This window comes from Haliotis rufescens, unplaced genomic scaffold (assembly GCF_023055435.1).
Source record: "Haliotis rufescens isolate VD_foot unplaced genomic scaffold, xgHalRufe1.0.p SCAF_6, whole genome shotgun sequence".
NCBI lineage: Eukaryota > Metazoa > Mollusca > Gastropoda > Lepetellida > Haliotidae > Haliotis > Haliotis rufescens.
The window spans coordinates 30,876,791-30,900,927 of NW_025964334.1; the positions used below are offsets into that span (position 1 = coordinate 30,876,791).

Sequence of the window (24,137 nt, forward strand, 5' to 3'; positions counted from 1 at the left end):
ATCTGTCCATTTGACAGTACACATGCTCTGCAAATCCTGCAAATGACCGAAATCTGCAAGACATTCACCTTGTTGTTCATGAACCGAATCTTGATTTCGTTTCGCGATTTTGATGGGATCATGCACAGACTCGTTAGTCCAGCCAAAATAAAACTCCATAATTCCATCCTAGTTCGGCAAGGGTGGAAACTGGACTTTTATAGTCAATTAACTCTCTTGCCTCAGGTAGATGCTATTTCCAGTGTATTATGTCTTGATTCTGTTAAGGATACCCTTGCCTATGAAATCAACAACCAATCTGACTGACTTCTGAATGAGAGTTCGGCATAAGTAAAATTTCAAAGTTGCCACTGCATACATTGGAACCTGCAATACATTTAATCAAATTAGAAGACTGTTATACTTGATATGTTAGCTAAAAATAAAGATGAATGTCTTATCCTATCACGTACACATCTAGTTGAATACAGGTGATATCGCTCCTTGTTTCAGTCATGAAATTGTAGTTTGATTGGACTGCTATTTTTCGTGTCATGTCAAACTGAACTCAAAACATAACATTGGTGGTAATAGGTCCAGTGAATTTACAAAATAGAATGGAGATTAAATACACTGGATAATTGAAGATGAGAGGTACTTGAACATGACATGCTTATAAATTCCAAATAATGGAGATTGTGTGGTGACAAGGGGTCGCCTGGTTGATTGTGTAATCTTACCTTCATGGAGTGTAGTGCTGGGATGGGCAACTCGGGTACTAGGGTTGAGTGGGCACTGAAAAGGACCTGGGGACTACCCTGATCCGTAGTAAGTCAAGTGATTTTCAGTAAAACATAGATATAACGAACTACAAGGGACCGGAGAAATCAGTTCGTTATATCCGTTTTTCGTTAAAGGCTTTTTCGTTCGGAAACGTCCGCCATCTTGGATAAAACAAAACACAATACACGTAACTGCAGCATTGACTTGTATTAGCAGTGATCATTTCATAGCATTCAATTGAAAACATTTCTTAACATTCATTTAAGTTTAACAAGGTTAATCCGTCACCGCTGATTGTGTTGATTCGCCGCTGATTGCGTACTACAGCCAATTGTCAGTGACACTTGACACTGAGTAAGATTTCTCAATTCGCTATACACGTCACTAATTAGTGACGGATGATGGGCTTCGGTGATCAGATATCAGTTCGATGTATCCATTAGTTCGCTGTAGAGAGTTCGTTATATACATAAATTTTATATGATATTATATAGGAGATAAATCAGGGATTTTCTAACAGTACGTTGTATCCATTTGTTCACTCTTTCCGTGTTTGTTATATCCGTGTGCTACTGTATTGTTTAATGACAAAAATGATAAAGGAACCATGTGGTTACTCTACAAGTCACTAATGTTCGCATTTCTTTCTATTCACCCATTCCTTCTGACTTTTATATGTTTGAAGATAGATAAAACTTCTGTCAACTTCAGTGTATGCATGACCAGATCGTTTATATGTGTATCTAAATACATTTTGTCCAGGGCTACAGTCAAACTATTCCCAATCGGACATTTTGTACCTATCTCTTGAAACCTACAGCGGCAACCCGGGTAGGGTCGTGTCATAGGGGGTTGGGTACCCGGGTTGTAAATTTGGACTCGTCCCAGCCCTAGTGGAGTGGATTGTTGCTTGCTCATGCTGTCAACCTCTGGTTGTCCGTCCATGACTCACATTTTTGCAGGCAGCCATACAAAACATTATGCGATGTAAACAATCTCCCAGACGTCAATACCTTGCTGCAGAGCTGCACTGTGTGTGATGTGGCATGAAGTGACATATTAAAGCATTAATTTAACACCAGCTTCATATATATACCTGCAAAAAAGTTAAGCTCAACCCTTTCTTGATTTTCGTATAACCCAAACTATGGAATTGTAGAATAATGTTGAAACATCAAAACATTTTGAAAATAATTCAATAATATTTATGCCAATAATACATGAGCAGCAATAACTTTGAGGTGAAATACAAAAATGTTCCAAAATGAATTATTTGGCAATGTAACCTTAAAAACACTATCCAAAGTAATGTCATCAATTGCTGCACAAGCAATCTAAATAATTAAGTTAATTTTTTTCAGGCAAGGCTTAAACAATTAACTAAGCAATGACAAATAATTCATTAGACAAAATGAAAACATATACATGTATATCTAGCATCAGAACAAAAATACCTCGTTTTTGATTAATGAGTAGAGCCAAGTTGATAAATTTGATCTTTGATACTGTTTCTTTATGATCAGAGGTTTACTGTGATATAGTCAAGCATGTTTATGAACTCCCCATAGAATTTTGATTCCCTTGCTTCTGTTGTCAAAACAATGAAACACTTCCTGTTTCTGTTTCAAAATTTGATACCTTGAAATGTTGAAATATTTTCTTAATTTGATCATTATCTGCATATAACATTGATCTGATTAAAAGTTGGAACATATGCTTGTCGTTTATTGAGTCATATCATATGATGCAAGGTTGCAAAGGTAGCAGTTGAAGGGATAGTCAAACAACTACTGCCATGGAACAGATACAAAACATGTTAGTGGATAATCAATTGTTGTTTCTGTATTTCAATACAGGCATGTCACTTTGTACACATAATCAATGTACCCGTGAAGATCCGGGGTAGAATAGGTCTTCAGCAACCAATGCTTGTTGTAAAAGGCGAGCCAATTGTATCCCAATTGCCTGGATCGATGCTCATGATGTCAATCACTGGATTGTCTGGTCCAGACTTCATTATTTACAGACCGCCGCCATATAGCTGGAATATCGATGAGTGCGGCGTTAAACAACAAACAAACAGTCATAACCAATGTATTTTGTCAGAAAATTTATACAAGATAAGTTTTTTATTAAATGCATATTTCATGTAGGATTATATATAGTTGGGTGCTTAGTTTTTTTCCAGGTGTATACGTGTGCTGCTGACACACCATAAAATGAGAATTTTACAATTTTTCTCTCTATGATATATATTTTTTTATTTTGTTTTTGAGTATTAATATTTGTTATGTAAGATGTTAATGATTTTTTTCAGCAATTGTTTATGTTGGAAAGCTTCCTCTGTATGGTGTTTGGATTGCTGTATTGCTGTGAATGTAACCTTGGTTTGACTAATACAATAACTTGATGTTAATCATCTGCATTACTGTATGGCTTTGGTGCTCCTGGGTCAGATAACATGTTTAGATGCAGTGTGCTGGTTTACTATGAATCAAACCAAACTTATATCTGTTAGGTTTTATGATCCCCTTATGTTGTGTGCCATCACTGTCAGGTTTAATAATTCCCTTATGTTGTGTGTCATCACTGTCAGGTTTAATAATTCCCTTATGTTGTGTGTCATCACTGTCAGGTTTAATAATTCCCTTATGTTGTATGCCTACACTGTCAGGTTTTATAATTCCCTTATGTTGTGTGCCATCACTGTCAGGTTTAATGATTCCCTTATGTTGTATGCCTACACTGTCAGGTTTAATAATTCCCTTATGTTGGATGCCATCACTGTCAGGTTTAATAATTCCCTTATGTTGTGTGCCATCACTGTCAGGTTTAATAATTCCCTTATGTTGTGTGCCATCACTGTCAGGTTTAATAATTCCCTTATGTTGTATGCCTACACTGTCAGGTTTAATAATTCCCTTATGTTGTGTGCCATCACTGTCAGGTTTAATAATTCCCTTATGTTGTGTGCCATCACTGTCAGGTTTAATAATTCCCTTATGTTGTATGCCATCACTGTCAGGTTTAATAATTCCCTTATGTTGTATGCCTACATTGTCAGGTTTAATAATTCCCTTATGTTGTATGCCTACACTGTCAGGTTTAATAATTCCCTTATGTTGTATGCCTACACTGTCAGGTTTAATAATTCCCTTATGTTGTATGCCTACACTGTCAGGTTTAATAATTCCCTTATGTTGTGTGCCATCACTGTCAGGTTTAATAATTCCCTTATGTTGTGTGCCATCACTGTCAGGTTTAATAATTCCCTTATGTTGTATGCCATCACTGTCAGGTTTAATAATTCCCTTATGTTGTATGCCTACACTGTCAGGTTTAATAATTCCCTTATGTTGTATGCCTACACTGTCAGGTTTAATAATTCCCTTATGTTGTATGCCTACACTGTCAGGTTTAATAATTCCCTTATGTTGTATGCCATCACTGTCAGGTTTAATGATTCCCATATGTTGTGTGCCATCACTGTCAGGTTTAATAATTCCCTTATGTTGTATGCCTACACTGTCAGGTTTAATAATTCCCTTATGTTGTATGCCATCACTGTCAGGTTTAATGATTCCCATATGTTGTGTGCCAATGACTGTTGTCTATTTATTAAGTGTCTTAACAGCTGAAAGGATGAGTTTTAGAGGAAAGAATCTCAAGATAAGAAAACATTTGAAGAATTTCCTTCTCCAAACTGCTAGAGCAGTAGCGTTTAATATGAAGGTGTGAAGATCGCAATGTGACTTGGATGTGTTTGTGACATATAAAATATTGTTGTGTTACTGTGCTCATGATATTGACCATGGGTTTGTGTAATTGGGCTGATCATGTGTCACCATGGCCTGACTGTCTGGACCTTAACTCATGCCATCAACCACAGGTTTGCATAACCCAGCCTTGATTGTTTACAAGCTGTCTTGATATGACTAACATACTGCTGACTGTTGCATAAAACAACATTCACATGCTCACTTCATGTCTGATATGTTAGTAAGAGTCAAAATTATTGAGCTACATTAGGCTTAAAAAACCAGAAGAATTGGTTCTCAAGCAATGGTTTTTGAAAATATTGTACGGGTGGGCTTGCGGTGTCTTTTTTATTCTTTTCGTTGTTCAAACTGGTATGTAAGCAAACAAACAGTTGAGTAACCAAATAAACAATTGTGTACAATCAACCCAGGAAAGGGCCTCTCTACATAAATGTATTCCTTGATCTGTAAAATACTTGAATACAGTATTTAGCTACCATTCGACTTGGAATAATTTGTGATATTTTTTAATTTTTTTTAAATGGAACCAAAAACAAAACATGCAGCAAACTTTATGATGATGCGGATGGTGCCTGAGAACCAAGACTATTATTTTTTTTAGCCTTACAGTTCAGACTTCAATTTGCCAAAGTTAAGAAAAAGAAAATTAAATAATATTCATATTAACAAATAAATAAATTGACTCCATCAATGTAATACTTTCTCTCTTACATTTGTCATCTTACCATCTGCTGTAGCGTTGCATCATGATACTTTGTGCCAGCATAGCAGGATCACATATAGGAAAAGGATGTCGTATGCTATGAAAGTGTACTATAAAGTACAAGTATTCTATTGGTATGCTTTGACTTTGACATTTTTAAACTATTGTTAGGTTAATCGAGTCAAGTATTTATATGTCATACATATAGTTACAGCCCTAATAACTGAACTTCAGTACATAAGTGGAATATGGTTTGTCTAGATATTTCATTTTGTTATTTCAGAAGCGGTGCCAACGAAAATCTCCTTGATGATATGTTCTGATCACCAGGACATTGACCAGCTGACAAGTGGCCGGCAGTGGTTGCCGATGTACAAGACAGTACGCCCACCCTATCTGCGACCTTGCAACGGCAAGAGAAAATAGCCACTACTCAAACTTTAGATTAAAATCATCATGTACTGTGATACCATTCCCGTTAAGAAGAGAATAACAGAGAATATTGTTTTTTATCATGCTGTTTCAAAAAGAGAATGATGGAACATGTATCAACAGCATAAGATTGTCTGAAAGAACAATGCATTTTGTTAAGTGTTTTTTTATTTATTGAATTTATGAAAAAATTATGTTTGTATTTATGTCTACATTTCATTTTCAATAATTCAGTTTGAATATTAATTTGATTTGCTCGAAAGCAAATTAATAGTTTTAAGATGAAAACTTATGACAGTGGTTTCTGTTTGATATATTCTTTTTGACTAAAAAAGAGCAATTTACTTATTATCCCCCGCCGTGGACTGGAAGGGTGATATAGGAATTGGTGCTGTCCATCTGTCACATTTTGTTTCCAGAGCAGAACTCAAAAACCATGAGATATCTTAACCAAACTTGGCATATAGATAGATCTAGTGGTGAACTTGTGCCTTTTGATAGTTTGGCATTTTTTTAAAGCTTATTTTTCGAGTTTCCATAGCAACAACTTTGACTTAGACTGACAGTGGCGGTAGTGCTCGTTACCGGAGGGCTAATGCCTTGCACACAACAAGATATGTCATATCGGCGGGGGATATGAGTGTTCATGCTTGTTACGAATATTATACATGACGTATACAAGTAGGTATTTTGTTTATAGAGGTGTGAATCATATCGTAGATGTTACTGTTAACTTAAAACAAATATCTTTGTAAATATTGCTTCATAATCTTATAAAGATCCATTTCATTATTAAATAGCACCATTTGTAGCTGAAAATTATTCACAATGCACACTTTAATATGTTAAATGTCCTAAAATACTCTTGACAATACAGAAAGGTACAAGGTAATTTTACTTTCCAATAGTTAAGAAGTGTACTTACGTGACATACAGATAAAAGATTGTAATTGTTAGAAATGAAAAGTGATACAAATGGATACAAATATTGATAGGTAGACAGCATTAAAATTGTTGTTTGTCTGTTAACCATTTCTTGTTGACAATCAGTATTTAATTGTGTACCTAGCATGCCTAGGATAACAATCATGGTATCATCGTCAAAGTTTAATCTCAAGTGTCTCAGAAGGCAAGGTTGTCTCATGTCATATAGATTTCATAAATACTGCCAAAGGTAATCAAAACTTGTAGGTTCTCTTCTCACTCCCCTGAATATAAATGCTCAGTATATGAATGGAGTTTTTAAATATTAATAAGGTCATGAAATTAATGATTAGATTTTCATCCAAATTGAGGCAGAATCATTTTGAGTTTTGCACCTGTACACATGAACTGCTAATGTATGTGATTCACACAGAGCCTGAATGCTGGGTGGGACTACACATGTAGGACATATTTCCTCAAGTAAAAATGAGATGTGTTGCGGGTGGGATGTAAATCTGATCATTAATTTATTATGGCATTAATGTGAATATTTTCATTCCACTGTAATTTATTTATGTACCGGTATCTGTGATATGAGTTGAGTATTGTTGTCATATTCCGTCCCTCCTACGCAACGTGCTCAGTGTCTCCCTTCTCTCAGGAATAATACAAGGTCATACGACTGACAATTACCAAGAAAGCTGGATTCACTTGAAAAACAGTTAAGAAGGCCAGAGCAATTTAACTACTTATTTTACAAATCAGACACCCCACCCCACACCCCCAAAAGAAATCTGGGAAATAGTCTTGTTGTAATCTTATATTTCAAAATAAATGGTTACACTTCATTGTTAACTTGTTCTCTCCAGCAGTCTCCAAAGACAGCAATTATAACATGCATGATGTGGCAAGTTTGCTTTCAGTTGTCTTACAGACAGTCAGACCCAAGAAAAGTCAAACTATTTCTTTGGTCCCCAGGAGTTTGAGGCAGTGAGGCTTCAACTGTCTCTATGTTTTTAAAATCGTTCCTGAATTGATTTAGGGACAAAAACCTGTAAAACAAGTAATTCAGTTGATCTGGCCTAATCAGATGTCTTAATACCAGGATTCCGAAATTGTTAAAACACCTTTTGTTGTGTCTTGAATGGAGTCTTGTATTATGTTGTAACTATGCACATTGTAACATTTGTTCAATACTGCTGATATCTGTACATACCTGTTACAATAAATACTGCTGTAATTAATACTGTTGTTTTCTCCCACCTTGAACATCATTCATGCATTAACATGAAACAGCCCAACTCTCCTACTGATCATCAAATAAGACAGAAATGTTCAACACTTAATTCTGTCAACACTTTCAATTCACAATTTCCTCCATCTTCTCACGGCAAGCATGTCCACTAGCCTATATCTAAGACTAGTTTTCATACTTGCCATTTCAAACCTACTTTTCTGAGCAAATATTTTCGAGGTGGTTCAAAGTTTTCAATCAACTCCCCCAAGTATTTATATATATTTGAGTAAACAAAACTTGAAGTTTGACTCACACAGTTGAACGCTTATTGCAGTGACTGAGATGCAGTGCTATTTATTTTAAGACCACTGCTGAGCATTTATGTTACCATGATAGGCAGTGTTATTTGATACTGTGAAGTCTGTATGCAGCTGTCATTGTAAGAGCAAAAAGTGTCAGTAATAAGAATCTTTACTGTGGTAATCTGTCATTTTGTTTGACAGAGGTGAACTCTCAATTCTTTTCCTTATCGGACAAGGTAGTCTGCTATGGTAGTCATCTTAGTGAAGCCATTTTGAAGTAACAGCGACCTGATGGGGTTTCGGGTTTTTCATCACAAGGGACACAACTCGTGTTCTACACAAGGTCCGCCACGATTGAGCCAAGAAATGAAGGCTAGAAATGGCAAGGGTTGAAACTAGGCTTTGATACAGGCTTAAACATACAACCATCTCCTTCCAGTCCAGGAACATTACTTCCAGACCTTGATCGAGCATAAGACAACTGTTAAGGTGGTTGTTCACTGTTACCTAAAAGGTGAGTTTGACCTTTGACAAATAAATTTGAACGAGTGATGGGTTTAATGCTTCTTCAGTTCCAGATCTATCACAACAGACAGCTTCATTTTGGAGGAAAGCCGAGAAGTGATGGAGGACTTTGGTGAACTCAAGCGCATCAGACTGACTTCTTCGAGAGGCATTTAGAAGTTGGAGTACTAAGTAACGATCAGATATATGGAAGAACTTCTTTATTACAATAAGGAGCAAAGTTTCGGTGCAGGTTCTTACACTTGATAACGGTGTTAGAACTGACGCTGAAACATCGCTCCTAATTGAAGTAAAGAAGTTGTTCATCCACATATCTTATCCCAACTTAGCATGAGATTGGTGTAGACAAACCTAGAATAATAATCAAATCAAAGTTTTGCCACACCTAATGGAAGCAGCTCTGCAGAAGTCCCTGTAAGGATGTCCTGTCATGTCAATTACCCTTCCATGAGAAAATTCAGCAATGTTTGTTTGTTGTTGGACACCGCACTCAGCAATATTCCAGCTATATGATGGCGGTCTGTAAATATTCGAGTCTGGACCAGACAATCCATTGACTGATGTCATAAGCATCGATCCACACAATTGGGATACGATGAAATGCATAAACCAAGTCAGCAAGCCTGACCACCCGATCCCATTAGTCACTTCTAACACAGTTCTTCACGTGTCAATCCTTCAAAGTACATTTTGAAGAATTAATCCTTTCATTATGTTCATAGCAGTGGGCTGGTTGATCCTTGTGTGGCATAAATACATAAAACATATCCTGATTGTTTTAGTATCCAACTATACATTGTAGAATAATAACAATATTTCAACAACAAAAAGTCTACATTCAATAAATTTATTCCATTAATACACGAGCAGCAATAACTTTGTAGTGAAATACAAAATTGTTCCAAAATGTATTATTTGGCAATGTAAATACTACCCAATGCAATGTCATCAATTGCAGCACTAACATTCAAATAATTTAGTTAAATATCTTTTTCTTCAGGCAAGACTTGAACACTGAGCAATGAAAAAAAGGTCATTGAAAAAAATGAAAGCATGTAAATCTAGCCTCAGAAAAAGATATCTTGTTTTTGATTAATGAGCAGAGCAAAGCTGATAATTTTGATCTTAGATATAAAAAAATCAAGATCAGATGTTTACTGTGATATTCAGTCAAGCATATTTACCAACTGCCTACAGAACTTAAATTTCCTTGCTGATATTGTCAGAACAATGGAATCAACATTTCAATGTGAAACTCATAATTATTCACCAGATAAAATAATCGTATACAGATCTGAAAATGTGCATCCGATTGAAATGATTAATTAAACAAGCCAATATTCTTTCCAAGGATTACTATGAAAGACAACAAAACAAGGCACATAACAATTATAAATAAATGCTTAACAAAAACAAAAGGGTATCCAATAAAAATGTAAGTTCACACATAAACAGCAACCTGTAAAAGCCAGTTCAGCTTCAAGAGTAGCGCATGAATTTGGTTTGAACTTTGTGACGTTTCACTTAAAACATCTACAAACAATTCTGATAAAAAACACATTCAGGAACAGTAAGGACACTGTTTTTCACACAATGGTCCACCTTCAGGATTCATGTGTCCTATCAAAAACCTCATGAATGCCCTATCACTGATAAGTGTGACTGAACAAACAACTTGCAAAAATTGATGAGTATAACTGGGCTGCTATATACAAACCTTAAGGGCACCATGTCACAAAGCGATTGTAGAGCTACAACTATCCTAACTCCTATATTTTAGCGTAAACTTAGTACAGTCATAGTGCTACAATTACTTGGTGAAAAGGGCCCAAAACATGCCATTACCGTGTTATGAATATACAAAAGACATTAAAAAGTATGACAAGTAATAATGTAAAAAAGGCCTTGGCCTCCGGTTTAGCATAATAAAAGTACTGGGATGATCGTCACTGTTGTTGAATGCAGTGTGAACACAAAGAAGTGATAAGTACACATCACTGCTTACAACAACCTACGGAGATAACTGTTGTGACAAGGAGCCATCTCGTCGCTGGTATCAACATTTAGTTCCTGATTTCCTGCAAAGAAACAAATTAAATCCATGAAAACATTTAAATCAGAGGATCAGGATAAATGGAAGTTTGACACAAGTAAAATATCATAGACGGACTTGTCAATAATTTTCAGTGCATCATAGCACTTTTCAGTTTGTGGCAGTTTGTTAACCCTCCCCCCAAAAAGGGTTTTTGGTAAGTATAAACCGTCATCTTTCAACATCAGCTTGTGTCATTCATTTGTATCATGAAACGTAACATTTTGAATATCATACAGTGACTATCATCCCATCCCTATTACTATGGCATCTAAATTATCAAATCTGGACAAGGCAAATATGATACCAAAACCAATTCACACCACAGAGGTATGATAACATAGATGCCTGGGTATTGCCTGCATATTGGACACATTGCCAATAACATACCATGTTTTCTAACACTTCCCAATCTCATTAAAATCAGATCTTAGTTCTCGCTACCGCTAAACAAAGATCTGAGGACATCCCATTACGGGTCATGTCAGCACGACCTTTCATCCAACCAATCAAAGCGTCGCTTACCAGAACCTGAAAGTGACAGTCGGAATGTGTTTTCTAATCATGCAACCTCAAGATATTTAACACGGGGTATTCCGAACGACAGTTACGGGATTATATCCATACAATCTAGGCCATCTATAAGCCATTCCAGAATGTTGTTTTGGTCAGTTTTAAATTTTTTAATCGAGATTACGTCAAAATATGCTTCGAAGCGTAGTCGCCGTAAAGCTCGAGATAGCTGCCTTCTGATTGGCAAATGTCGATTTCTTGTCAGTCATTTCATTGGTCGGACAATGTTCACGAAAGGTTGTTCTGACATGACCTATAATGGGATGTCCTCAGATCTTTGGTAAGCAGTAGCGAAAACTAAGATCTGATTTTAATGAGATTGTAACACTTCCCATATGTCCTTTTCTGAAGACTATGTCAGAATAAAGTGATTAACAGAATAACAAACATCAAGGAATTGCCTCCTCTGTAAGAATTAAACATGCTAATCTAGGACACATTGAAGTATTTTTTCATTCAACAGCCTCCACGTGCCAACAACCCTACAAGACAACCAGTGGTCACTTACAATCAACACAAAGACTAGAACAATTTATGTGAGCAAAAATAAAACATATTTTTTACTTAATTTAAATAAAGAATTAATCTTCAAATATGAACTCACTTTGTAAATCAGGTCACTCTACGGCATCAACAATCAACAGCTTATCTGTAAGAGATCAAGGATAAATTAATGACAAAAACTAAATATAATCAATCACTTCCAATTCATTATAATATAGGGCATTAATGTGTGTAAATGCACTCAATGTTCAATAAATTCTACAGTCTTTAATCAAGGACCTATTCAAGTGTAAAAAAACAACATTTACTCTACAGTGAGAGTGATAAAAATGTTTATGCAATTTAGTAGTATTTCATTACATTCTTAGGTTCACAAATTGAGAATTAACTTCTTTTAATGAAAGTTGATGACTGAAAAAGAAAAAATGTATGCTATCCAATTTGTACTTCAGAACATAGGGTCAATAATTACCAATAATAATACCAGTGAATTCCAATCCCAAACAAAAAACTGATCTAAGCAACAAAGACAAAGGGAGGATGGCACATTCAACATTGTCCACCAAAGCAAGCTACCATTTGACAAGGTACCCATTATACACTCACATGGTATAAATCCAAGATACAAGTAAAGTACCTTTTACTTATCAACTATGCCAATGTCTAGCTACACTATAAGGTGTCACAAGCAAATTCAACTCGCTGTTGGAGACTCAAAATATCCCAATTTTACAGGTGTCGTTCAGTGTTTTTCTAAGATATATTCCGCTTGTATGTTAAAATAGGGTTAAATTGTATCTCAATATTAGTACATGTCAGTTGAAGCATTTTGTGAGACAATGTTGAAGCTTTCACAAGCAGGGGTAACATCATGCTGATCACAAACACAGGACTGTTACATAAATGATCATGGTTATCAACCCAGCTATATATATCTATGAAATCACACAGCTGCCGTTAGTCTGTGATACTTTAATCGTGTGATCCATCTATTACAGAGACTGCTACAAATGACATCCTATCTTGTTCTATGTCCCAAGTTGCCTTACCATTTATGTAAATATGAGAGCATAACTGAATGTTTATTACTCAAAAAGAAAGATTAAAGATAGAGACAGACATTAAGGATGGTAGCTTTACAATGGCAGCCTAGGAACAGTCTAGTTTAGGTGCAACATATTAAGACAGAATGACGGTAATGACACTGGCTGCTGTGCTATTTCTATGATGGAGGCGAGGTGTACGCTACCTCTAGTCTTTTTCCTCTCTCTCCTTGCTCAATTTTGACTGAGGGCTTCTGCTACGATCCCTACTCCTACCCCTAGATCGGGACAGACTCCTACCCCTAGACCTGGATCGGCTTCTACCCCTAGACCGACTGCATCCCCACGAGTGGGACCGTGAACTAAAAGATTATCCATAAAGAAATAAGCCAAAAGAGAACCAGGGTAAAAAGAATGGCAAGAAATTTTAAAGATGTAGAAATGCTGACTCAGCTGACATTGAAAAAAAAACAAAAAAAACTTTTTCGGCTTGAAGGAAAATATTTACTATTATATACTTCTCAAAATACAAAGTATTATTGCCCCAACTTATCTTAAAGACATTGTACCAACCACTTAAGGTTCAAATGTATCATATAATTTAAGAAATTCAGACAATATTGTGATTCCATATACTAGATTAAAACACTCCATCAACTGTAAGATTATGGAACACTATTCCTGCAGCAGGTAGAAATTGTACATCTACATCCCAATTCAAGATATACATACAAAAAGAGCACCTCCATATTTTTCCTATTGTGTTAGAAAGTTGAATTTTCTGTTTTCCCTGTATATGATTTACTGTACAAGCTTTTGTAAATACCATGGAGAGGGAGTCCTAAGTTGGATAACTTGTTCCCAATCCATTTCAATCTGAATAAAGTATGTTTAAACTAAACTCAAAAGAAATATAAGAACACTTGACTTTTATTACATGACTATTGTTAATCTGGTGTGTATTGCGACACAGCCTTCCAAATGATGGTGTTCTTTAACTTCTTTTAGGAAGTATATTTGCTCTTAGTGGCACACAATGGATTAAATAGAGCATCTGGTTAATACACAACAGCAATACACTCTTCCAATCTGCTGAAAGATCTTAACATGAGGCTTTGAAGGCATGTGTTCTATGGCATTCTCATTTCATGCAGAAGGTTTTCAACTCAACTACCGGTACAACTCAAAAAAAGCATACAATTGCATTAACTACGAAACATGCTGCTGGGACACCATCTTACCTGCTGCGGCTACGACGACGAGGTGAATTAGAATCGCTGCGACTTCGTCTACGTGGGGAGTGGGATCTGCGACGTGGGGAGAAGGATCTGCAAGTTGATGATGAAGTCCGTAATAATGATGGCAGGTGTTGATGCAGGAGAGCTGACTGCACAGCTGGCAGCAGCAATGACTCTTTCAACATGCAACAGCTGACATAGAAATCTAGAACCAAGTTGTCAAGACCTGATCGGCTGGCAAGCAAGCACTCTCCAACCAGGCGGCTTTCACAATTTTTATGATCTTTTTTTATACTTTTGAAAACTTTGTACTGGACATTATTTTATATATGAAATGAGTAATCTGACCTAGACATGGTACTACATCTAATAATGAGATCCTATTACACTTTCAATTCTATCATGCCAAAGTAAATGAAATGTCAAATAATTGATGGCAAGACAGTACAGATTGAACTTCCAAATGAGTCCTCTTGATAGTGCTACTATACCCATACCCTGCATGAAGAGGTTGGGACGAATCTGCGAAGGTTAGAAGTAGAAGTAGTCCCTAACGTTGCTTTGTATGCATGTTGCAGAGGAAAAGTTGTAAGGCGTTGACAACTTCATTCTGTACATAAGGCTGATGGTTGCTTTGTTGGTAATTGACGATGTGTCGCTTTAGGGGGTTCATTGTAGATGGGAGAGGCCAAGCCCAGTCAGGGCTGAAAGCCCTAGTCTGGGACTCGGTACGGACGACAGGGGGCTGAAGTGTTGACGCTGACTGAAGGCCTTGGACGATGTGACTGCCCACACGCACTTGCTAGCCCGCTGACTAACGAAACCCGCGACGATGACAAGGGTGAGGGTTATGGGTGAAGGGATGGATGGTGAACGTAGAGCGGGCGGGCGGGCAGGCCAGCGGGCGTGAGTGCAGGCAGGTGTCGGGGCGGGCTGGCTGGCGAGCAGCTGGTGGTAGGAGTAGTTAAGGGGCTGATAATGCTATATGAGAACAGCACGATGAGTTTGGAGCAAGCAGCTCATGTGGCTGATGGCTGGTAGTAGTAGTGGACACCGGAGCCTGGAATTGGGTCAGTCAAAAAATCATCATGTGAATCGGCAGATAATGGCCAACACCTGGTTACCAACACTACTCTAATATATTTAGAGGTTTTAAATTGCCCTTAATAATGTCATCAAATGGGTACATGTATATCACAAATGAACATTAATCTGTTTAACGAGGATTTTCTAGTCTGCCTACAAAACACAAATGGTTCTCATGCACTAGTCTATTTCTTACATCAACAAAAGCTTAGAACAGCATACAGGCATGTTGAGCGAGTGAATTGGGTTTATTGCCGCTTTGAACAGTATTCCAGTTATATATCGGCCTGTCTGTGTAATGTGGGAGGAAAGCCCAAAGCGATGTAATCTCTGATGTTTACCATTTAGGTGAAGCTCCAGAGCATGGGTATGGTGCTGGCAAACCTAGAAACATAAACCGGGATTCAAACCAATGATCACAGGTTTCTGGCATGCCCTAGAGATGCAATTCTACAGACTGAATTGCAGTGCCTTAGATGACTGGGCCACCCCAAAGCCTCCACATGCATGCAGAAGCCATAAGGGCTCTGATGGAAAAAAAAACAATCCACTCTAGCATCACCATAGACCCACATCCTTAATCTATGTTTTAAAAGCGTAAGAAAATAAACCTGGATGCTAGAATGATATATTTGAGTGGACCAAAAGCAAAAACAACTTTAAAATTGCAGTCAATGGCAGAAAAGGGAAAATGTATATTTATTACAATATGACCAAAATGAGAAATAATTTAAGGAATAAATTTGGCACAGAGAAAATTAAACTGATCACCAATAAAAAAAATTCAAGCAAATGTGCTATTTACAAGAAAGTGCAAGGCTGAATATGATAATGTTAATACCACTGACTCATTAAGTTTCATCATAAAAGTAATGCCCTCCTAATCTTTAAGTCCTTCGATACACAGTATTAAGTACATAAGTTCTGTGATTGAAAACTTGCACTTTCATGTAACAAATTTAGATAAAGGATGAAAATTAAGGAAAAATTCTCAATTTTGATACTCACAAATATTGATCAATTACACACAAGTTACATGTACACAAGACGTCAAGACATGGTGATCTGTGATATACCAAAATATCAAAACATCATCACTACATTTTACGCAAGTATTCAAACAATTCGAAAGATTTAGATACAATTTCTAAATTCATATTGATCTAAAACAGACTATGCCAAAGTGTTTTTAAACGGAGACTATACAATATAAACAAAATAATATGATACATAGGGATGTATAAGAACCGAAATTCCCCCCAAACGTGCAGCCAGTGCAATTAGCATCACAGGGTCCACCAACAATAGGTTCCTTTAAACCAAAACTACAGTTTGAGGGATTTCTATCTATTATTATTCCATGAAGAATACTATTATTACGAAATACTGCTTAAAAGTGCTGATAATCAGTGTGACAGTGTGAAATAAGATTTGCTTTAATTAGACTTGCAACAAAACATTTTAGCAGTCACCAATAAACATGAAAATATGACATGAAACACTTGTCAGGTATTAATTTTGTGGTTCCAATTACAATTGAGTTCCAAAGCAATAACCAGCATTAACTCCAGATGAAATAATAGGCCCAAAAGTATGTGCCATGAATTTGAGACAAATTTAAAAAACATTGGTTAGGGACAGCAATGGGTCAGAGTGTAACTGGAACCACATAATATTGACAAAATACAATGTAATACAATATTTCACCTGAACATCAGAATCAAACTTGTTATTGTTCACATACAAAATATGCTTAAATCATTTTATAAACATTTTCTTTTTTTAATTTGGATGAAAATACTATGCAATACCAATAAGTTAATTTTAGAAGGAATTTGAAGGATGTTTCATTTCCCCAAATGATGCAGTAAGAATATAATTACCTTTCTATATTGAAAGAGGTAGAAAACTCACCTTGATCTGCCTCTCCTTGGTCGGTAGTCATCATAAGAAGAACCTTGACGTCCAACTGGCGGTCCTCGACTTCCCCATCGAGACTTTCCTGATGACATTTCAACACGCACACGACGACCATTCATTCTCCTGCAGAAATCAACTTAGCATCTTAGCAGCTAATGAATGTTAAATATATGATAAAATGCACATTGTGATGTACACTCGAAAAGAAGTCCTACTTATCCATCCAATATACTTGATGTATGACATGTATCATGACTTCTTTTTAGTTCTAACAATGTCTAAAATAAAAAATGGGCTTGACCTGTAAGAAAACTTTTCACTATTTCTGAGTTAACATATCCCACTTTTCCAAATTTCAAATACCAAAGATGATGTTTGAATATACATCCCACATGATAGAAGTAAAGCAGCAGATTAGTAGATCCTGGTCTGCCTAAGGGATACAACTTTGAGCAGTGTATTAGATAACTGAAGCAACTGACACCATGATGCTTGCACTTTCTAAGATTGCCAACTGAAGAGGCTTGAAAAGTTGAAAGTTGAAAGAAAATCATCAACAAGTGACATGAGTGCAATGACATTTAACCATCACTTACGCTCCATCAAGGGCTCTAGTGGCATCTTCAGCATCACGGGGATCTTCAAATTCAACAAATGCAAATCCTGGAGGCTTCCTGGCTACCCACACATTACGCAAAGGTCCATATTTACCAAATTTCTCTTCAAGTTCCTGCTTAGCTGCACCATAACCAAGATCTCCAACATACACTTTGCAATCTAGTCTCCAATCTTTCGTTGCATTCCGTGCCATTATGTTTATATAGTACTGAAAAGAAATACAAATATTTACACTGGCCTGGTCTATACATTTAATAACACGGCAATGATTTTCATTTTTGGTCCGTCTTTGGTTGGTTGTGAATTGTTTTTAATCAAAGTGCAGGGTATGTATCATAATGGAGATATATGGTTTTATTGGTACTGGTATCCTCTCCAAAAAAAATCCCAACAGTGACGAATCTACCGTCTATGCTAGTGTCAGTGTACATTCTGTTGACATATATCATAACAGCCTGATTTTTATCAGGGTTTTACCCGTCGCACAAATATAGAGAATGGATGTAGAAAACATATATATCAATCTATCTTTATTTCACATACTTTAAGGCCACATGCCTATAGTACATTACAAATTGAACAAGTAATGGGTGTCTTGCAAAGATTTTCTAAAATTCATAGTGTGAAGTTTAATAGAATTGCTAAACTTAAAAACATATATACTGCATCCGTGGTGGCACGTGGTCCTGTGCAAAGTGTACTGGTCACAAATCAGGAGAGCAGAGAGTCCCTGGATGGGTGACTGCACCTCAGCAGCTTGGCTCCTGAGAGTTTCTAGAGCCTCCGTCCTGCCCTAGACTGAAGTATGTTTGTTTGTTTGTCGTTTAACGCCGCATTCAACAATATTACACCTATATGAAGGCGGGCTGTAAATAATCGAGTCTGGATCAGACAATTCAGTGATTGGCATCATTAGCATCGATCCACGCAATTAGGATACGATGACATGCATCAACCAAGTGAGCGAGCCTGACCACCCCATCCCGTTAGTCGCCTCTAACGACAAGCATAGTCGCCTTTTATGACAAGCATATTCTAGCCCGGATCTTCAAGGGTCCTGAAGTATGTAACACTTATGGTGTCTCCTTGGGCAAGTGCCTCTCTTCACCCAGCAGTGAATGGGTACCCGGTACAATGAGTGGTTGTTAACCTTCTAGTGCCTAACTGCCAGCTTAGGTTGTATACACCCCAGGGAGCTGAGAATGATTCTTGAGTGCACACTGACCGGGGTAATAATAGCGCTTTGAGCATGCCCCTGTGTGTTGTTGAAATATGCACGATCAATCATGACCACTGTCCCCATGAACACTGATCCATTTCCAGCTCTAAAGTAATTATCTAAATGTACAGTACATTAAACCATACGTTACTTTACAGGACCCTCATATTGCCTGCAAGAACCCTTAAAACTTATTATTGGGGGTCCACAGGTGGTCAAGGTGACCTTTATGAAGCTTTCTTTGTAAACACTAACTGATAACCTCCAAGCTTCCTCTGCTCTGTGTTTGTTTAAGAGAAAAGTCTGGTCACGTGATAAGCCTACACCCACTGGTGTGGTCACTGCAGCAGAACATTCTATCATTGAATAAGACGAGCAGAGCAGAGGTCCCTTTAATCATCTTGCTTGACATCACATGAAATCTTAGTACCAACTTATGTCATGTCAGGTTAGTTGTGATTATGGGCCTGGGTATGATATTTTACCTATTTTCTCCATCCTATTCCCCTGAGCTACGCTCCACAAAGTGATCCTTATAATAGCGCTACGACTATCGTAAGCAAACGTCAAGTATGGCGTTAACACCTTAGCGCTAAGATCTCTTTGTGGAACGGGGGCTTTAGACATCTCCCCTAACTTTATGGCCTAGATTACGTTTGCTTTTCGGCCGGGTAATTGAAACGCAAAAAAAGCTACAGATGAAGTACAATGCACCTCAATCAAATGTAGTGAAAGTTAAACAAGAATAGTCTCTGAAACCTCACTGAAGAGCGAATATTTATGAACACGTCCCATGTCAAGTTGACCCTAGGTGGCCATGACAGAGAAGTCTATCCATTTGTTTCTAAAACACATGAATAGGTAAATGGGGCCGGTAAAGGTTCGTCGCAGATAGTTACCTTTCTATCAGCGGCGTCACTGGGTGTCAGCACTCCTTCCTTATCGCATCTAAACTGATCGCCTGAAACTAGCGGTATCATGGCCGATAAACTAATAAACTATATAGGTATATGCTACCGTCTTACTACATCTGTTAGAATTCCTGCACTTCAGCAATACAAGGCAATGCACCAAATGCAACACTTCTGCAAATATATGCTTCTACTTACCTTATTTTCAAAAAAATGTATAGGCTTACTATCTAACACACTATACTGCTGTCAAAACATGCAGACAGCTTTTCGACGTGTTTTGGCCTTATGAATACTATTCCGCACAACAGCGTTCCTTCTATTTTGATTGGTCGATTTTCGTGTGTCGCGCTTCACAGCCGCTATTTGTAAACAGACCCTGCTCAAAGCAGCGAAATACACATAATGTCGGAAAGCGTTAAATCCCCAACAATATGTAAGTAAAAGCGATGACTGAAAATGTTGTTATGGCTAATGGTCAATACATAACAAACAGTTCTCAATACATATTGGTAATTTACGAGAGAAAAGCAGGGTACAGAGTCCGAGGGTGCACGCTACTGGTCGCTACAAACGTCACCGATTTCATCGGGCGAAAACGGCATCTTATATTTGTAATAAACATAGAAAAAGATTTATGTAGTAGATAGAGCGCTCTAGTATATATACTATATTCATTGGTAACAATGACCCTTCTTTTTGTCACCACATTTCCATACAGCACAAATGTCATTGTCATCTGACATTGTCACATCACATTTCTTCCCCGGCATTCACAAATGGTCCAAGGAGAACAGCTGGAGAAATGGGTCGGCATCTGTGAGAACCTAAATCCCTGCAAAATGTCAAAGATCTTGTCCTGCCCACAGATCGATGATTACTTCACATAGACCCGGAGTAACTTTTAATCTCTGAAAATGTATAAGTTTGATAGAAACAAATAACTCCAGAAAAGGAGACCCAGTGTGATGAGAGATTCAGAACCTGCAAAAAATCTAGACTTGCTTCACTTTAGAACTTACAGCACTACAGTAGGGGAAGGGCGGAATTAAGGGAACTGTGAGACAATATCTAGCTCGGAGAGAAGACTTGCCTCTCGGAACAGATCCTAATAGAATCTTATAAATTACCGAGTTTTTTTCCACTGGGTATAGTTGTAACAATATTAAGTAATATCATATTACCTAAATACAAATGTAGTAAAATAGACAAATCTCTCAAGAACCCATCCGGCCGTATTCAACTTCTTCAAACCACACACACACACCCCTACGAATACTACAACGAACTTCTCAGGCAAATTTTCGTACTTGTAGACTTGCCATGGTAACATATGGGCAAACCAAAAAAATGACTGACATATTTATCGATCGGGCCCATGCAGGTAAACACATTTAGACAGGTCTTCAGCAACCCATGCTTGCCGTAAGAGGCGACTAACAGGATCGGGTGGTCAGACTCGCTGACTTGGTTGATGCATGTCATCTTATCCAAATTGCGTGGATCGATGCTCATGATGTCAATTAATGGATTGTCTGGTCCAGACTCGAATATTTACAGACAGCCGTCATACAGTTGGCATATTGCTGAGTGCGGCGTTAGACAACATACACACATACACGCAAAATAATTACGGAAACACGTGTTACAAAACCAAACACACCTGTTCCAGACTTTAATATTACCACTGACACGTGCCGTTACTGACCTCTTTTGGCATAAAGGAACTCAACCACTGGTCTCTTATTATATGCAACACAAGGCCAGTTAAGCCAGTAAATCGAAGGAGCCAATCCGAACATCGTTACTTGAGTATGCACACACGTTTAACCTCTGTACACAAGGTGGACGTATTGATAAACTACGCAGGTACTATTGCTTGATGGAACAGCTATACACTGTAACAGATGGTGTCTGATGCTGGTGCTTGTTAAAGGCAAAGACCATATACCGGTATATGGTCTCAGTTAAAGGGGACTGTGAACTACGGACCGGAGCCGATCGTCGCAGTGCAATACGTACGCCGGATGCCTTGAACAGTTGAACTGTATTATGTGATGCCAGTATTGAATATTAATATGTATGGTTTCCTTCTTCTTGCAAAGGTTGACAAATCAATAAAATATTTAACTCTAAGCTTATGAGCACGCATGGTCATGCATTCTATATGAAATCCCAGTCATATTTACCGGTGCAATGCAGCTGTTAGTCTTGCACAAGTCTCTAAAACAATAATTATTAGTTTATAACATAAGTTCTAGATTATGTAAATAATAAGAACAAGTTGTCCCTATAGAGACTGAAGTCCTTATACTGTTCTCATTTCAAGACTTGCCTATTAGGAGCTAGGATATAATTACTACACACCCATGGACATTTCTTCAGTACAGCCTTGGAGCAAGACCATGCAGCTGTGTACACTTCTATATGACTCATGAGTTCATTAATTGGATGTCAAGATAAACTAAACAAGTGATATGCAGGGTGCCAAGAGTGTGGTCTGGTATCCTCTGAATGGGGTAATCATGAACTAGTGATGCGCTTCGGAAAAAAACGGAGGTGGGGTGAAATGGGGTTTAACGTTGCGCTCAATATTATATTTCACTGATAGGCAGGACAGATATTAGACAGTATGTATGTACACAGCTCTTGTACTAGTTTGCACTTATGCCGGTTTTGTGGTTACTAGTCCACAAAAATACCATGCCTAAATTTAACACGGATACCCCTCTCAGACACGTTATGCCGTCGGACTCCGTGTCGGCCAATACTTGTTTTATTAAATATACCCGCTAATGCCGAGACCCAGGCAGGCTAACAATAAATACCATAGTTTAATGTTTGGTGCGACGCGACCAGTGGATTAAACAACCGACCTTCCGATCTCCGGGCTCAGGCTCTCTCCACTAGACCACGGAGGCGGTCCCATGTGTACGAGGTTCTGATGATGCATAGTGCATAATATTGCTGAGTGAGTGAGTGAATTGGGCGAGACGCGTCACTGAACAATAGTTACTGTTATATTAATGGGGATAAATTCAAAATATATCCTACTTGCTACAGGGTAAGTGGCACTTAAGTGAACGTTAGTGAAGAAAATGTATGATTTCTGCTCAGAAAATCCACTTGTCGGGTACAAGAAAACAACACAGATTTGGTCTCATAATTCTACATGGTAGGACGTGGGTCAATTTGAGAAACCTTTATTATACAAATCCCATAATGTATGAGGACTGCACAGAGTCACTCCTGTTGTAGATGTTTACCACTCCATGCAGTGACATCCTCGAGTACAGTACAGAGTAATGTAGATGTTTACCACTCTAGTGATGCCCTCGAGCACAGCACAGAGTAATGTAGATGTTTACCTCTCTAGTGATGCCCTCGAGCACAGCACAGAGTAGTGTAGATGTTTACCACTCTAGTGATGCTCTCCAGCACAGTACAGAGTAATGTAAATGTTTACCACTCTAGTGATACCGTCGAGCACAGTACAGAGTAATGTAGATGTTTACCACTCTAGTGATACCCTCGAGCACAGTACAGAGTAATGTAAATGTTTACCACTCTAGTGATGCCCTCGAGCACAGTACAGAGTAGTGTAGATGTTTACCACTCTAGTGATACCCTCGAGCACAGTACAGAGTAATGTAGATGTTTACGACTCAAGTGATACCCACGAGCACAGCACAGAGTAATGTTGATGTTTACCACTCTAGTGACACCCTCGAGCACAGCACAGAGTAATGTAGATGTTTACCACTCCAGTGACACCCTCGAGCGCCGCACAGAGTGGTGTTGATGTTTACCACTCTAGTGATACCCTCGAGCACAGCACAGAGTAATGTTGATGTTACCACTCTGGTGACGCCCTCTAGCACGGCACAGAGTAATGTTGATGTTACCACTCTGGTGACGCCCTCGAGCACAGCACAGAGTAATGTAGATGTTTACCACTCTAGTGATGCCCTCGAGCACAGTACAGAGTAATGTTGATGTTTACCACTCTGGTGATGCCCTCCAGCACAGTACATAGTAATGTAGATGTTTACCACTCCAGTGACACCCTCGAGCGCAGCACAGAGTGGTGTTGATGTTTACCACTCTAGTGATGCCCTCCAGCACAGCACAGAGTAGTGTAGATGTTTACCACTCTGGTGATGCCCTCGAGCACGGCACAGAGTAGTGTAGATGTTTACCACTCTAGTGATGCCCTCCAGCACAGCACAGAGTAGTGTAGATGTCTACCACTCTAGTGATGCCCTCCAG

At 38.0% G+C, this 24,137-nt stretch overlaps 3 protein-coding genes across 8 annotated transcripts in view; 2 read left to right on the plus strand and 1 right to left on the minus strand.

Moving 5' to 3' along the window:
* The window catches only part of LOC124117765 (cytosolic carboxypeptidase 2-like), a 104,753-nt gene extending 96,909 nt beyond the window's left edge, over positions 1-7,844 (plus strand). Inside the window, exon 43 of the mRNA XM_048386012.1 lies at positions 5,528-7,844. Coding sequence (XP_048241969.1) covers positions 5,528-5,670 — 143 coding nt within the window. The 3' untranslated portion in view covers positions 5,671-7,844. The remainder of the gene's footprint in view (positions 1-5,527) is intronic.
* LOC125374728 lies at positions 1,615-5,521 on the plus strand. Its single transcript, XM_048386013.1, has 2 exons — positions 1,615-4,216; positions 4,334-5,521. Exons 1-2 carry the CDS (start codon positions 3,195-3,197, stop codon positions 4,398-4,400), a joined length of 1,089 nt encoding a protein of 362 aa, XP_048241970.1. The 5' UTR covers positions 1,615-3,194; the 3' UTR covers positions 4,401-5,521.
* A 1,651-nt stretch (positions 7,845-9,495) lies between the features above and the next one.
* On the minus strand, positions 9,496-20,194 carry LOC124117764 (serine/arginine-rich splicing factor 3-like). 6 transcript variants are annotated; one of them, XM_048385851.1, is made up of 8 exons: positions 20,067-20,194; positions 17,717-17,946; positions 17,115-17,243; positions 16,209-16,265; positions 14,118-14,204; positions 13,083-13,238; positions 11,934-11,978; positions 9,496-10,742 (listed from the first exon to the last, which is right to left on the minus strand). In XM_048385851.1, the coding sequence occupies exons 2-6, from the start codon at positions 17,929-17,931 to the stop codon at positions 13,085-13,087; spliced, it is 642 nt and encodes a 213-aa protein (XP_048241808.1). In that variant the 5' UTR covers positions 17,932-17,946; positions 20,067-20,194; the 3' UTR covers positions 9,496-10,742; positions 11,934-11,978; positions 13,083-13,084. The 6 variants fall into 6 exon arrangements, with proteins under 6 accessions (XP_048241808.1, XP_048241806.1, XP_048241807.1 ...); XM_048385849.1 differs by lacking the exon at positions 20,067-20,194 and adding an exon at positions 19,857-20,047; XM_048385850.1 differs by lacking the exons at positions 16,209-16,265; positions 20,067-20,194 and adding an exon at positions 19,857-20,044.
* Positions 20,195-24,137: the final 3,943 nt, after the last annotated feature.